This window comes from Hoplias malabaricus, chromosome 18, assembly GCF_029633855.1.
Source record: "Hoplias malabaricus isolate fHopMal1 chromosome 18, fHopMal1.hap1, whole genome shotgun sequence".
NCBI lineage: Eukaryota > Metazoa > Chordata > Actinopteri > Characiformes > Erythrinidae > Hoplias > Hoplias malabaricus.
In genome coordinates, this window is record NC_089817.1 from 6,250,343 (window position 1) to 6,263,173 (window position 12,831).

General features: G+C 45.0%; 1 protein-coding gene across 1 annotated transcript in view; it reads left to right on the forward strand.

Annotated features, from left to right (window-relative positions):
• Positions 1 to 8,365, forward strand: part of sh2d3ca (SH2 domain containing 3Ca) — a 28,280-nt gene extending 19,915 nt beyond the window's left edge. Inside the window, exons 4-6 of the mRNA XM_066651580.1 lie at positions 2,543 to 2,574; positions 6,955 to 7,087; positions 8,180 to 8,365. Of these exons, the coding sequence (XP_066507677.1) occupies positions 2,543 to 2,574; positions 6,955 to 7,087; positions 8,180 to 8,365 (351 nt within the window). The remainder of the gene's footprint in view (positions 1 to 2,542; positions 2,575 to 6,954; positions 7,088 to 8,179) is intronic.
• Positions 8,366 to 12,831: the final 4,466 nt, after the last annotated feature.

Genomic DNA, 12,831 nt, shown 5'->3' on the forward strand with positions numbered 1-12,831 from the left:
CCCTCTTCTTCCTCATCCCCTTTTCTTCTGGACAGTAACACACAGAGTGATGCTGATCATTGTCCCGGATCCAATCATTACACATCCCTGCATTGATTAGGGCTGTAAATCGACTGAGCACTCGCTGACATGCGTCTAGTGGTCTTGTATTACACTAACAGTTCAAAACCAAGAGACTGGAGTGAGACACTCAATGCACACCAGGAAATAAGCCCCTACAGTAAAAACTACATTACCCAGAATCCAACAGGAGTGAAGGCTTTTTAATGCAAAAGCAAATGCATGACTCAAAGCCCAGTATCAGAAATACCCTCTGATTGTCTCTAAACACAACATTAGGGTGTTGTCAATCAATCAATCAAATTTTATTTATATAGCGCTTTTCACAACAAAAAGTCGTCACAAAGCAGCTTTACAGAGATCCGGGTCCAAGCCTCCTATGAGCAAGCCAGGGGCAACAGTGGCAAGGAAAAACTCCCTCAGCACACGAGGAAGAAACCTTGGAAGGAACCAAGACTCATACGGGGAACCCATCCTCCTCGGGTCGACACCGGAGACACAATAGAGAACAGAAGTAAAAGTGAAGGGGTTATAGTAATATAAATGTAGTATATTAGTGATGATGGAGAAGCAGAAATGAAAATGGTGAGGATGATGATATTAGTGATGTATGAGTCTTAGCAAGGCCAGGATCTTGTACAGGACACGGGCTGGATCAGGGCAAAACCTGGAGAGCAGCAGGACATCTCAAAGCATGAGAGAGAGACAGGAGAAAGAAAGCCAGACAAAGGGAACAAATAAAAATACAAAAGGTTAGTAGGGTCATGGTAAAGAACGGGGAAATTTGTCCTGCGAAAAAAGCTTCCACTGGTCAGGCAAGAGAACCTAGCGACAGACAGCGTTGTTGGCAGTTACTACAAAGCTAACTAAGAATGCTGTAGCTATGGTGATATGACAGGATTAATACAGAACAGTGATAATATGAAAACCAGCCCGAGCACCAATATAGAAGGAGTAACCTGAAGGTGAGTGATTAACCAAAAGCTTGTTTGAAAAGGTAGGTTTTTAATCTAGATTTAAAGATTGAGAGTGTGTTTGAGCCCCGAACAGTAACTGGAGGCTATTCCAGAGTTGAGGAGCTTTGTGAGAAAAGGCTCTTCCTCCTGCTGTGTTTTTCTTAATGCGAGGAACAAAGAGTAGATGGGCATCCTGTGAACGAAGTGTACGTGACGGGCGATAAGGTATGAGAAGTTCAGTAAGATACTGCGGGCCTAAACCATTTAGAGATTTATAAGCTAAGAGGAGTATTTTATAGTCAATGCGAAATTTTACAGGTAGCCAGTGTAGGGACGAGAGAACTGGGGTGATATGTTCAAATTTTCTAGCTCTAGTGAGCACCCTGGCTGCTGCATTTTGAACTAACTGAAGCTTGTGTAACGCTTTGCACGAGCTCCCTGCCAGGAGCGCATTGCAGTAGTCTAGACGTGAAGTTATAAAAGCATGCACTAGTTTCTCTGCATCTTTTAATGATAAAATATGCCGAATTTTGGCAATATTGCGTAGGTGGAAGAAGGTGGTTTTGACTGTATTGGATATGTGGGTATCAAATGTGAGAGTCGAATCAAAGGCTACACCTAAGTTTTTAATGATGGCATTGTGTTTTACTGTTGAATTATCAAGATTAATAGCAGCATTTCTGAGTGAATGTATCTGAGTATCTTTACCTAGTAACAAGACCTCAGTTTTATCAGAATTTAACATGAGAAAGTTTTGCATCATCCAGTCTTTAATTTCAGTTAGACATTCTGTTATTTTACGTAGACAAGCAACATCATTGGGTTTGGCTGATATATACAGTTGTGTGTCATCAGCATAACAGTGGAATTGAATCCCATGCTTACGGATTAGTCTACCCAGTGGCAGCATGTAGAGTGTGAACAATACAGGGCCAAGCACTGATCCTTGTGGGACACCATATTTAACTAAAGTATGATTAGAGGATTTATTATTCAGATAAACAAATTGGTAACGATCGGATAAATAAGATCTGAACCAAGAGAGGGCAGATCCTTTTATTCCTACCAGATTTTCCAGCCTATCAAGAAGCATCACATGATCTATGGTATCAAATGCTGCACTAAGGTCAAGCAGCACCAGAATAGAGATATAGCCCTTATCATGTGAAAGGAGTAAGTCATTAGTTACTCTTGTTAGAGCCGTTTCTGTGCTGTGATTTGGTCTAAATCCAGATTGAAAAATGTCATGAATGTCATTGTTTTGTAGGTAAGAGCACAACTGCTGTGACACGACTTTTTCTAGAATCTTAGCAATAAAAGGGAGGTTTGATATTGGCCTGTAGTTTGCGAGTACAAGAGGGTCAAGATTGGGTTTTTTAATAATTGGTTTGATTACAGCTAGTTTCAGAGGTTTTGGTACATATCCAATGTTGAGGGATGAGTTTATTATTGTGAGCAATGGTCTAATGACTTTAGGTAAAATTTGTTTAAATTTAAACAACACAACACTGTTGTGTTGTCAACAGTGCACTCGCCTGGAGGACGAGGAGCAGAGAAGGTGCTTTGATTAAGCTTTGGCTTTGTCCATGTACAAGGCTTGTTTTGACAGCACCAAATGAACCCCTGGCTTGGGCCACTGATGTATTTTGTAAGAGAGAGAGAGAAAGAAGTAAACTACATTACCCATAATTCCAGCAGGGGTCAGGGCTAATTAATGTTAATGAAGGAATGGGAAGAAGAGGCAGCTGGGGCCTGTAGGCAATAGGAGAGAGGAGAGAGAATTTACTCTGCCTGCAGCACACAGACTGAGTAATTAATGTTTAACATGGAGAGAGAGAGACAGACAGACAGACAGACAGTCGGGGGCTGAGTCGTGATTAACACAAAAACATGGAGCAGTGTGAAGAGTGTGACAGTGAGAGAGAGAGAGAGAACAGGAGCAAGAGACAAACAGAAGATGGAGAATTAGGACAGGAGGGTGCGAGAAGCTCAGGAGAGGTGAGAGAGGGAGAGGGAGGAGTAGAAAAGAAGAATGCTACAGGATCACTATGTTTACGCATCCTGAGCTAAATTACACGTTATTATACACGCGTATATCTGTCTTTGTGAGTTGTTTGACAACTAAATGCTGCTGTGCTACACCTAAACTAAACCTAAAAGGATGTTCTGTGTAAAAACAAAAAGTATACACCTCATATATTAACGTCTCTTTTATGCTCTGTGGTGGACTGACCCCCTCTTCAGGGTGTGTTCCTGCGTTGCACCTGATGATTCTGTGTAGGCTCTAGACCCACTGTGACCCTGATAAAGACGAGGTGGTCACAGAAAACGAATGAGTGAATAGCTACTAAAGTAACTAGCAAATAAATGCAGACATAATCTTCACCTTCCCAGCAGAAGTGTAGCTGCTGTTTTTTCATTGCAGTTTTTCAAAGGTTCCTCCCACCACCAAGATACACTTTCAGAATCGACCCCAGACCTTCGGATCTCACCTGTAGACTTCTGTGGCAGCGCTGTAAATAGGCAAGCAGCCATTTTTAACACTGATGTAACAATATTTACTTTTTTATTATGTTCATATAGAGCCCCAGGGCGGCACAGTGGCGCTGCAGGTAGTGTCGCAGTCACACAGCTCCAGGGACCTGGAGGTTGTGGGTTTGATTCCGCTCCGGGTGACTGTCTGTGAGGAGTGTGGTGTGTTCTCCCTGTGTCTGCGTGGGTTTCCTCCGGGTGACTGTCTGTGAGGAGTGTGGTGTGTTCTCTCTGTGTCTGCGTGGGTTTCCTCCGGGTGACTGTCTGTGAGGAGTGTGGTGTGTTCTCCCTGTGTCTGCGTGGGTTTCCTCCGGGTGACTGTCTGTGAGGAGTGTGGTGTGTTCTCCCTGTGTCTGCGTGGGTTTCCTCCGGGTGACTGTCTGTGAGGAGTGTGGTGTGTTATTGCTGTGTTTGCGTGGGTTTCCTCCGGGTGACTGTCTGTGAGGAGTGTGGTGTGTTCTCCCTGTGTCAAGAGAAATCAACAGGTCTTTTTTAGTTTTATATTTTCCAACATCCAAATGTCTTAACAACTTCAAACCTGTCATCATCTTGAGGGTGTTCAGTCCCCAGAAAGCCTGAAATACATCCCCTCCCACACACACAAATCATACAGGATTACAGTGTTATGCTACATATGCCAAAAGAGAGAATAAGTGGAGTAGTAGACTTTCCTTTATGCTTTTGTCTCTTAGCAGAAGTGTGTCACGCCGATCTCATGCTTATGGGATTACACTCAAACCCACAGAAGCATTTATGTGATTCTGCCTTCATTTGTGAAAGAAAAGTCAAAGCTGATGATCATCTCTCTTCTGTTTTCTATTGTGTAGCTTCAGTTAATGATGTTAGTTCTGTTTAATTCACACAGCAGATTAACTAGCACATAATAAACACACACACACCCACACACACACAGTGACACAAACATACACATACACTTTGTATCCCATGCTATACAGAAACCTGTGAGTTCAGCGGTCCTTCTGAAATCAAGGGTACTGTTGTGAGGATTTGATGGCAACCCCAGGAGCATATATGAGGTCAGGTACTGGTTTTGAAAGATTAGTAGAATACAGATGACTCCTGTTTATTCGGAAGGTATTGGAGGGAGCTCCATTTCGCCAGAGAATGTGGTTCCACTGTTTCACAGTCCAAAGCTGGGCTGTTTATACCCCTTTAGCACACACATGCGAGTCATGTGCATCCAGAACATCCCACTGCATTCAGAAAACGTTTCTCTACAGATGTGTGCGTGCAGTTTTACGCCTTGTGACAGTAAAGAGAGCGCCTTAAAGAATGCATCTCTGTGTGGAAACATTTGAAACACAAATATTAAGCATACAATCAAACACATACACACACACACACACATGCACACACACACACACTCACACAGACACACACACACGCACACACTCACACAGACACACACACACGCACACACTCACACAGACACACACACACACTTGCACACACGCACACACACAGACACACACAGACACACACACTTGCACACACACACACACACACACACACTCACACAGACACACACACACACGCACACACATGCACACTCACACAGACACACACACACGCACACACTCACACAGACACACACACACACTTGCACACATGCACACACACAGACACACACAGACACACACACTTGCACACACACACACACATGCACACACACACACACGCACACACACACACACACACACACACAGACACATACACTGACACACAGATACACACACACGGGCACACACACACACGGGCACACACACACACGCACACACACTCTCACACACACACACACACACACACACACACACACACACACACACACACACACACACACACACAGACAAAAAATGCTGTGAAGTTTCCTGGCCTGTCTGTGTTCAGCATATTTAGGGATGCTGCTTGGGGGACCATGAGGCGGTTGCCATGGAGAGGCGTCTTGTGTGATGTCATTGCTCTCATTCCCAAGGGAACGAGCCCCACCCGGAGACATGGTGCTGTTGAGACGAGCTGAGAGAGAGAGAGAGAGAGAGAGAGAGTTTGAGGTGTAGATAGAGATAAAAGAAGAATGAGTAAAAGATTGAATGAGGTAGAGAGAGAGAAAGAAGCAAAGTGAGACATATGAAGGGAAATGCTGAAGGATGAGAGGGATATAAGAGGAGATAGCAGAGGGAGAGGGAGATAAAGGGAGAAAGCAATCCTAGAGAACAACATAAAGATACAGGTGAAGATAGAGAAAGATTCAGAGAGAGAGAGAGAGAAGAGAGAGAGAGAGAGAGAGAGAGAGAAGGCTGCAGGAGCTCATTATCAGGGTTTTGGCATGTTCCTGGAAAACACAGTGTTTTAGATGGAGGATGTGAGTGCACACCCAGCTGACAACATACACTCAGCATGGATCTGCTGCATACAAACAAACTGTGTGTGTGTGTGTGTGTGATTGCTGTTTATGTGTGTGACTTGTCTGGAGTGTGTGTGGGTGAACTCTTCAGTGTGGGAGTATGTAGAAAGTCTTTTCTCTAGAATCCCCCTCCCCCTCGGCCCACCCGCCCTTGCTTCCTTTCAATAAGGGAATAAAAGAGAAAAATTCCTTTGAGGAGGTGCTGAATGCCCCCCTCTCTCTTTCTTTATTTGGTACTCTCTCTCTCTCTCTCTCTCTCTCTCTCTCTCTCTCTCTCTCTCTCTCTCTCTTCTCTACATTTCTGCCATCTCGCACTCATGCTTCTCATTCTTTTTCTCTTTTTTTCACTCTTTTTCATAATACTTCTTTCACTTTTATTCTCTCACTCACTCCCTCTTTCTGCCACTTGTCCCCTGTCTCTTTCTCTCATTATTTCAGATGCTGTAGAACTTGCTGTCCTCCCTTTTTTCTGCTGTCCTTCTAACACTCTCCTTCATATTCTCTCTCTCTCTCTCTCTCTCTCTCTCTCTCTCTCTCTCTCTCTCTCACCCTCGCTCACTCTCCTATAGTATTGTTTAGAAGCCTGGAGGAGGGAGTGGGTGGGGTTTCATTGGCTGCAAGCATCTCTCTCTCTCTCTCTCTCTCTCTCTCTCTCTCTCTCTCTCTCTCTCTCTCTCTCTCTCTCTCTCTCTCTCTCTCCCTTCCTCCCTCCCTTCCCTCTCTCCCTCCCCCCACCCACTCTTTTCATCCAAGAGCGATGAGGTAATCCCTGCCAGGACTCTGAAGCATTGCAAGTGCTGGAGTGAGTGAGAGTGAGAGAGGCAGAAAGGAGAGAGAGAGAGAGAGACAGAGAGAGAGAGAGAGAGAGAGAGAGAGATGACAGTAGCAGCAGCAGAGAGGCAGCGATAGCGCTGGTCAGTGGGCTGCAGTTGTCGCAGCAGTTTGCCGGCTGTGAGGAGGGGCATGACCCGGGGTTTCTAACAGACTGGAGAAAGAGAGCGAGGACGAGAAGAAGGCAGGAGGAAGAGGAGGAAGGATGACGGAGAGATGCAGCCTCTGGAGCGCCCTGTCCGCAGCAGCATGCTGCTTCTACCGGGGATCCTTTATGCAGGTGCAGGTGTGTGTGTGTGCTTGGTTGTGTGAATGTGCTTCAGGTGCTTTGGTACTGAAATACATACAGGTCACCATACATAGGATACATGCATGTAACTGTGATCTATATACCTGTGTGTGTGTGTGTGTGTGTGTGTGTGTGTGTGTGGGTGGGTGTGGGGGTAGTGTTATACATGCTACATAAACATAAGGGCAGGTGTGGAAGGACTGGGCTGTATGACAAAAATATAATATTTCCAAGATCCACGGTATGTTTCTAATGATACGTTCTGGAACAAATTTTTGAAAAATGACTAGTTTTACATGATCCACTCTTTTATTTCTTCCTCCGAGCTCCAGTTTCTGTGCGGTTTTATGCACCCATAATGTTCAAATACCACTTTTCTTTTCCAATCCCTCTTCATCCCTTAGAATCAAGCCTGCTGTACTGTTGTTGTGCATATGCAAACTAACCCTGTTCTGCCTGGCCTCATTCAAAATTCACTGCACGGTTAAACACTCTCTATAACTTCACTACGAATGGGCGGGGCTTAAACAGCTGCAGGATAAAAGTTCAGCTTTAACATAAGGAGTGTATGAGCTGTGGCGCGAGCTCTTTGTTTTGAAACTTGAAGAGTGTTTACATGTGGCATTGCAATCTTTTGATGTTTTTGAAGTACTATCAAAGCAGCATTTTTAAACGTGACAAATGTAATCGAATTCGGTGTTATCCGTGTCATTTAAGCACTGATAATGGTGCCAGGATATTCTAAGGTATTTATAATATAACTGCTATGTGAAATTTCATTGGACAGTTGTGTGTGTGTGTTCGTTGAAAAGGCGTCGGCGTGTGTATTTATCAGATACATACGCTATGGCGCATGTCATGCCCTGCTGCACAGGTATGTGCAAACATGCTCACGTGCATTTGTGTGTCACCCACTAGCCTTAGCGATGATCTCACTGCACTGAGAGAGAGAGAGAGAGAGAGAGAGAGAGAGAGAGAGAGAGAGAGAGAGAGAGAGAGAGAGAGAGTGCTTATGTATGTGTGCGTGTGCAGGGTGGATGAGCAGTAGGCTGTGTTGACACTCTGTGGTTTTGTAGTGGGTTGTAACAGGGCTGGAGGCTCAGAGAAACAGGAGAATCTAATGCAGCACTGGAGGTCATGCTTTTTATATCCAAACTGGAAGATATATTGTTTCCCAGCTGCTGCCCTGAAGCTCAGAATCCTGCTGTGTTCGGTCCTGTGCAGATACACGATCAGCCACTGTCCAGAGATCTGAGCAGCGTGCTGGAAAATTGAGACTGGGTGTTGTCTTTTTGACCTCAATGTTTCTAAGTCCGCTCAGAGAAGAGAACACCAGCCAAAAGTTTACACAACTTTACACTTCATGCTTAGAGTCCCAAGTTCTTCCACTGGGGCTACGGGGCTATTAACAAGAAATGGGAACGAAAGTCACTGTTTCCTTTGGTTTCTCAGGCTTTGAAGGATGTAATATCGCAGCTAAAAAGTTGTCAAAACAATTACTCATTCATTCCATCGTTGCTTCATCGTGATCGAGGTTGGAGTGGGTCCAGAGCATGTCAGGAATCATTGCAAGGCTGGAACATACCCTGGACAGGTGCCAGTCCATCACAGGGTATCACAAACCCAATCACCCGCAGATCAATAGTCGTAGATCAGTTATCATTGACCAAATCTGCTAATATTTCTAACAGCACAGAAGGTTTTAGCCAGGAGGAGGATTGTTTACATTCACATTTACTATTTGTAGCTTACGGAATTGTATTTTAGCCGCAAAGCTAAGATAATGAGGAAGTTTCAATAGATACCTTAGCTTTTAAGCTGCTCTAACAAAAGCAAAATAAGCAAATTTCAGACAATAAACAAGTCCAATTGATTGACTACATTTGAAATGAGGAGAGTCTTTGATTCGTAGCCAAGCCATTACTTTAATTTGGCTGGAGTGCAACTGGGTGCTTTGCAAATGCTACACTTCTTTCTCTTTAAGCGTTTGCTTTGCCAGCGTTGGCTTTTAAGCCTGTCTTTCTACTACTGAGCTAATAAACTGATACAATTTCTTGCTCCTTTATTTGCCAGAATGAGCCAGTCCTTCGCAATGCCAACTTTAGTATGCAGCAGGGTGGGGGGCACTGAAACATTTGGGGCAAAACCAAGAGCTTTCCTAATGCTTAGCTTGTTATCGGTGTAGCCTATAGGTGGATTTCCCCTCCATGTCTAAGGTGAACATAAACAAATTCACTGCTAGCATGTAGCTAGCCATGCACTGCAAATAGCACTCATGACTCACACAAAACAATGACACCACAACACACATATGACACAATATATGACACAACACATACACTTAAGAAGAGAGTGTCACTATTTACAATAGCAGTGTTGTGTCTTGTGTGTAATGATGTATCTGAGGGTTGTGTGGAGTGATTTCTGCGTGATTGTGGCCACCTGAGCTCAGGGACAGAGGACAGGAGACTCAGCTGGTCTCGGCTAATAGGTTTTTGGCTCAGACAGACAGGAGAGTTTGTGTATATCAGTGTGTTCCGCGGTCTGTAGACGCTAACAACGCTAGTTTGTCTCAGCTGTGTAGTCTCAGGGCATGAGGGATTGTTTGGGTGGGATTTGTTTGAGTTTGTTGTGGATTCAAAGTTTAAACTGAGACGCCAGCGCTGAACTCATTCCTGTAAACTTGGTTCATATAGTTGATGTTATGGTAATGACTGGCCTGCTTGCATTTAGCGCTGGTCAGATCTGTCTGTTAGCCCTGTTTTATCTCACAAAGGTTCTAGGACTCAGACTAAGCATGATTCCAACATATTTTGGGACAGGGTCATCCAAAACACGGGAATTTATGTTTAAAACTTGAGCTAAAAGGATACATCAGTGTATTACTAGTGCTAGCTATTAGCATTGCTAACATGGCTGTGGATGCGGCAGTGTTTTAGCGTTCTTTGTACGGATATAGCGGCATGGTGGTGCAGCGGGTAGTGTCGCAGTCACACAGCTCCAGTGTGTTCTCCCTGTGTCTGCGTGGGTTTCCTCCGGGTGACTGTCTGTGAGGAGTGTGGTGTGTTCTCTCTGTGTCTGCGTGGGTTTCCTCCGGGTGACTGTCTGTGAGGAGTGTGGTGTGTTCTCCCCGTGTCCACGTGGGTTTCCTCCGGGTGACTGTCTGTGAGGAGTGTGGTGTGTTCTCTCTGTGTCTGCGTGGGTATCCTCCGGGTGACTGTCTGTGAGGAGTGTGGTGTGTTCTCTCTGTGTCTGCGTGAGTTTCCTCCGGGTGACTGTCTGTGAGGAGTGTGGTGTGTTCTTCTTGTGTCTGCGTGGGTTTCCTCCGGGTGACTGTCTGTGAGGAGTGTGGTGTGTTCTCCCTGTGTCTGTTTGGGTTTCCTCCGGGTGACTGTCTGTGAGGAGTGTGGTGTGTTCTCCCTGTGTCTGCGTGGGTTTCCTCCGGGTGACTGTCTGTGAGGAGTGTGGTGTGTTCTCTCTGTGTCTGCGTGGGTTTCCTCCGGGTGACTGTCTGTGAGGAGTGTGGTGTGTTCTCCCTGTGTCTGCGTGGGTTTCCTCCGGGTGACTGTCTGTGAGGAGTGTGGTGTGTTCTCTCTGTGTCTGTGTGGGTTTCCTCCATGTGACTGTCTGTAAGGAGTGTGGTGTGTTCTCCCTGTGTCTGCGTGGGTTTCCTCCGGGTGCTCTGGTTTCCTCCCACAGTCCAAAAAACACACGTTGGTAGGTGGATTGACTTCACATATGGCACATTTACACATTGATATTTTCCTGTGCCCTCATCTTGGGATCTTGTAAACCTGCATTAACATTATTCCAAACAGGCCCAGTTTCCAAATGACTGTTTTCCATATCAAACCACACTGAGGGAAACCCCATGATTATATGAATTGTTAAATCCTGCAGCTTACAGTGAGTAGCATATCCCGAGAGTGTGGTTTATATGTGTGTATAGCACATGGCACTGATGTGCGCCTCATTAGAAGAGCGGACGTTGCAGGGTGTGTGATTAATTTTGGACCAGTGCACTGCGTGTTTGCTTTAACCCCAAATCCCCCCATCTGCCCTCCTGCACTTGCACTTTGATTGTGTCTGTCCTGCATTAATCCCTCTTTTCTCTCACTCCCCCGCCACCCTGCTGCCATATGCACTCATGCCTTTCTGCAGTGGGGTCTGGTCCCCACTCCCACAGAGCGTAGAACCAGTGCCCTGCTGTGGTTGTGTGAAACTGAAGTTGGCATAGCTTACACTTTGTCTGACTCAGTGTTTTTGGATGTTAGTGGCCGCATGAATGATGCTTGAGGTCAATAAATATATGACAGGGTGTAATTGACCATGATGCCATAATACTTATAATTTTTGGATTTTTCTACTTACCTCTCTCTCTCTCTCTCTCTCTCTCTCTCTCTCTCTCTCTCTCTCTCTCTCTCTCTCTCTCTCTCTCTGTGTGTGTGTGTGTGCGTGTGTGCGTGCACCTCAGTCACTTCAGGTAATGCATTAATTGTATTCATACATTCATGGTTGTAATCCCTTTAATTTTATGTGTTTCTGCACCAGTCTTTGCACATTTCACTCTGTATCTCTCTCTCTCTCTCTCTCTCTCTCTCTCTCTCTCTCTCTCTCTCTCTCTCTAACTCCTTCTTAAATCCTCTTTGGAGCCACTGTCACTTTCCCCTGGGGCTGTGGCAGCTAAGCGGCTGTTAACAGAAAAAAGTTCAGGAGTAAATCTGTCTGTTAACAGAGAAAGACAGTATGAGAGAGAGAGAGAGAGAGAGAGAGAGAGAGAGAGAGAGAGAGAGAGAGAGAGAGAGAGAGAGTATGAAAGAGAGACAGAGACAGTATGAGAGAGAGAGAAAGAGTGGGAGAGAGAGTATGAAAGAGACAGAGACAGTATGAAAGAGAGAGAGAGAGAGAGAGAGAGAGTATGAAATAGAGACAGAGACAGTATGAGAGAGAGAGAGTATGAAAGAGAGACAGAGACAGTATGAGAAAGAGAGAGAGAGAGAGAATGAAAGAGAGACAGAGACAGTATGAGAAAGAGGGAGAGAGAGAGAGAGAGAGTATGAAAGAGAGACAGAGACAGTATGAGAAAGAGAGAGAGAGAGAGAGAGAGAATGAAAGAGAGACAGAGACAGTATGAGAAAGAGAGAGAGAGAGAGAGTATGAAAGAGAGAGATAGCATGAGAGAGAGAGAGAGAGAGAGAGATAGAGAGTATGAAAGAGAGACAGAGACAGTATGAGAGAGAGAGAGAGAGAGAGAGAGAGAGAGAGAGAGAGAGAGAGAGTATGAAAGAGAGACAGTATGAGAGCGAGAAAGGTTAACCTAATTACACAGGGCTGTTTTCTCTCTTAATGAGCACCATGCGGTTTCAGAACCCCCTCCTCTCCACCTCACTCCAAAACTCCCTCCATTCGTTTTACTGTTCCTCCCTCGCTCCCCAGCGAGTCTGCGTGTTGTTGGTTTGATGAACGCTGCGTAAGGCTCAGAAACCCCTGAGCTAGGATTAGTACTCATTCATTTTGTGCTTACCACTTGAGCTAATTATGTTTGCTCTCCTCGCTTTTGCTGCGCAGAACGAGGATTCAAGAGCATAGATGAAGCTTTGATTTGCGTCTTCGGCGCTGTTTGGGAAGAGAGTCTTCTTAAAGACTGGAGAAGGAACATTTTGAAACTGTCTCTTGTGATTTTTTTTTTTTTTTGTCTGCTGAAGATGATAATTTAGTTCACCATGTTTTGTCTATTCCTC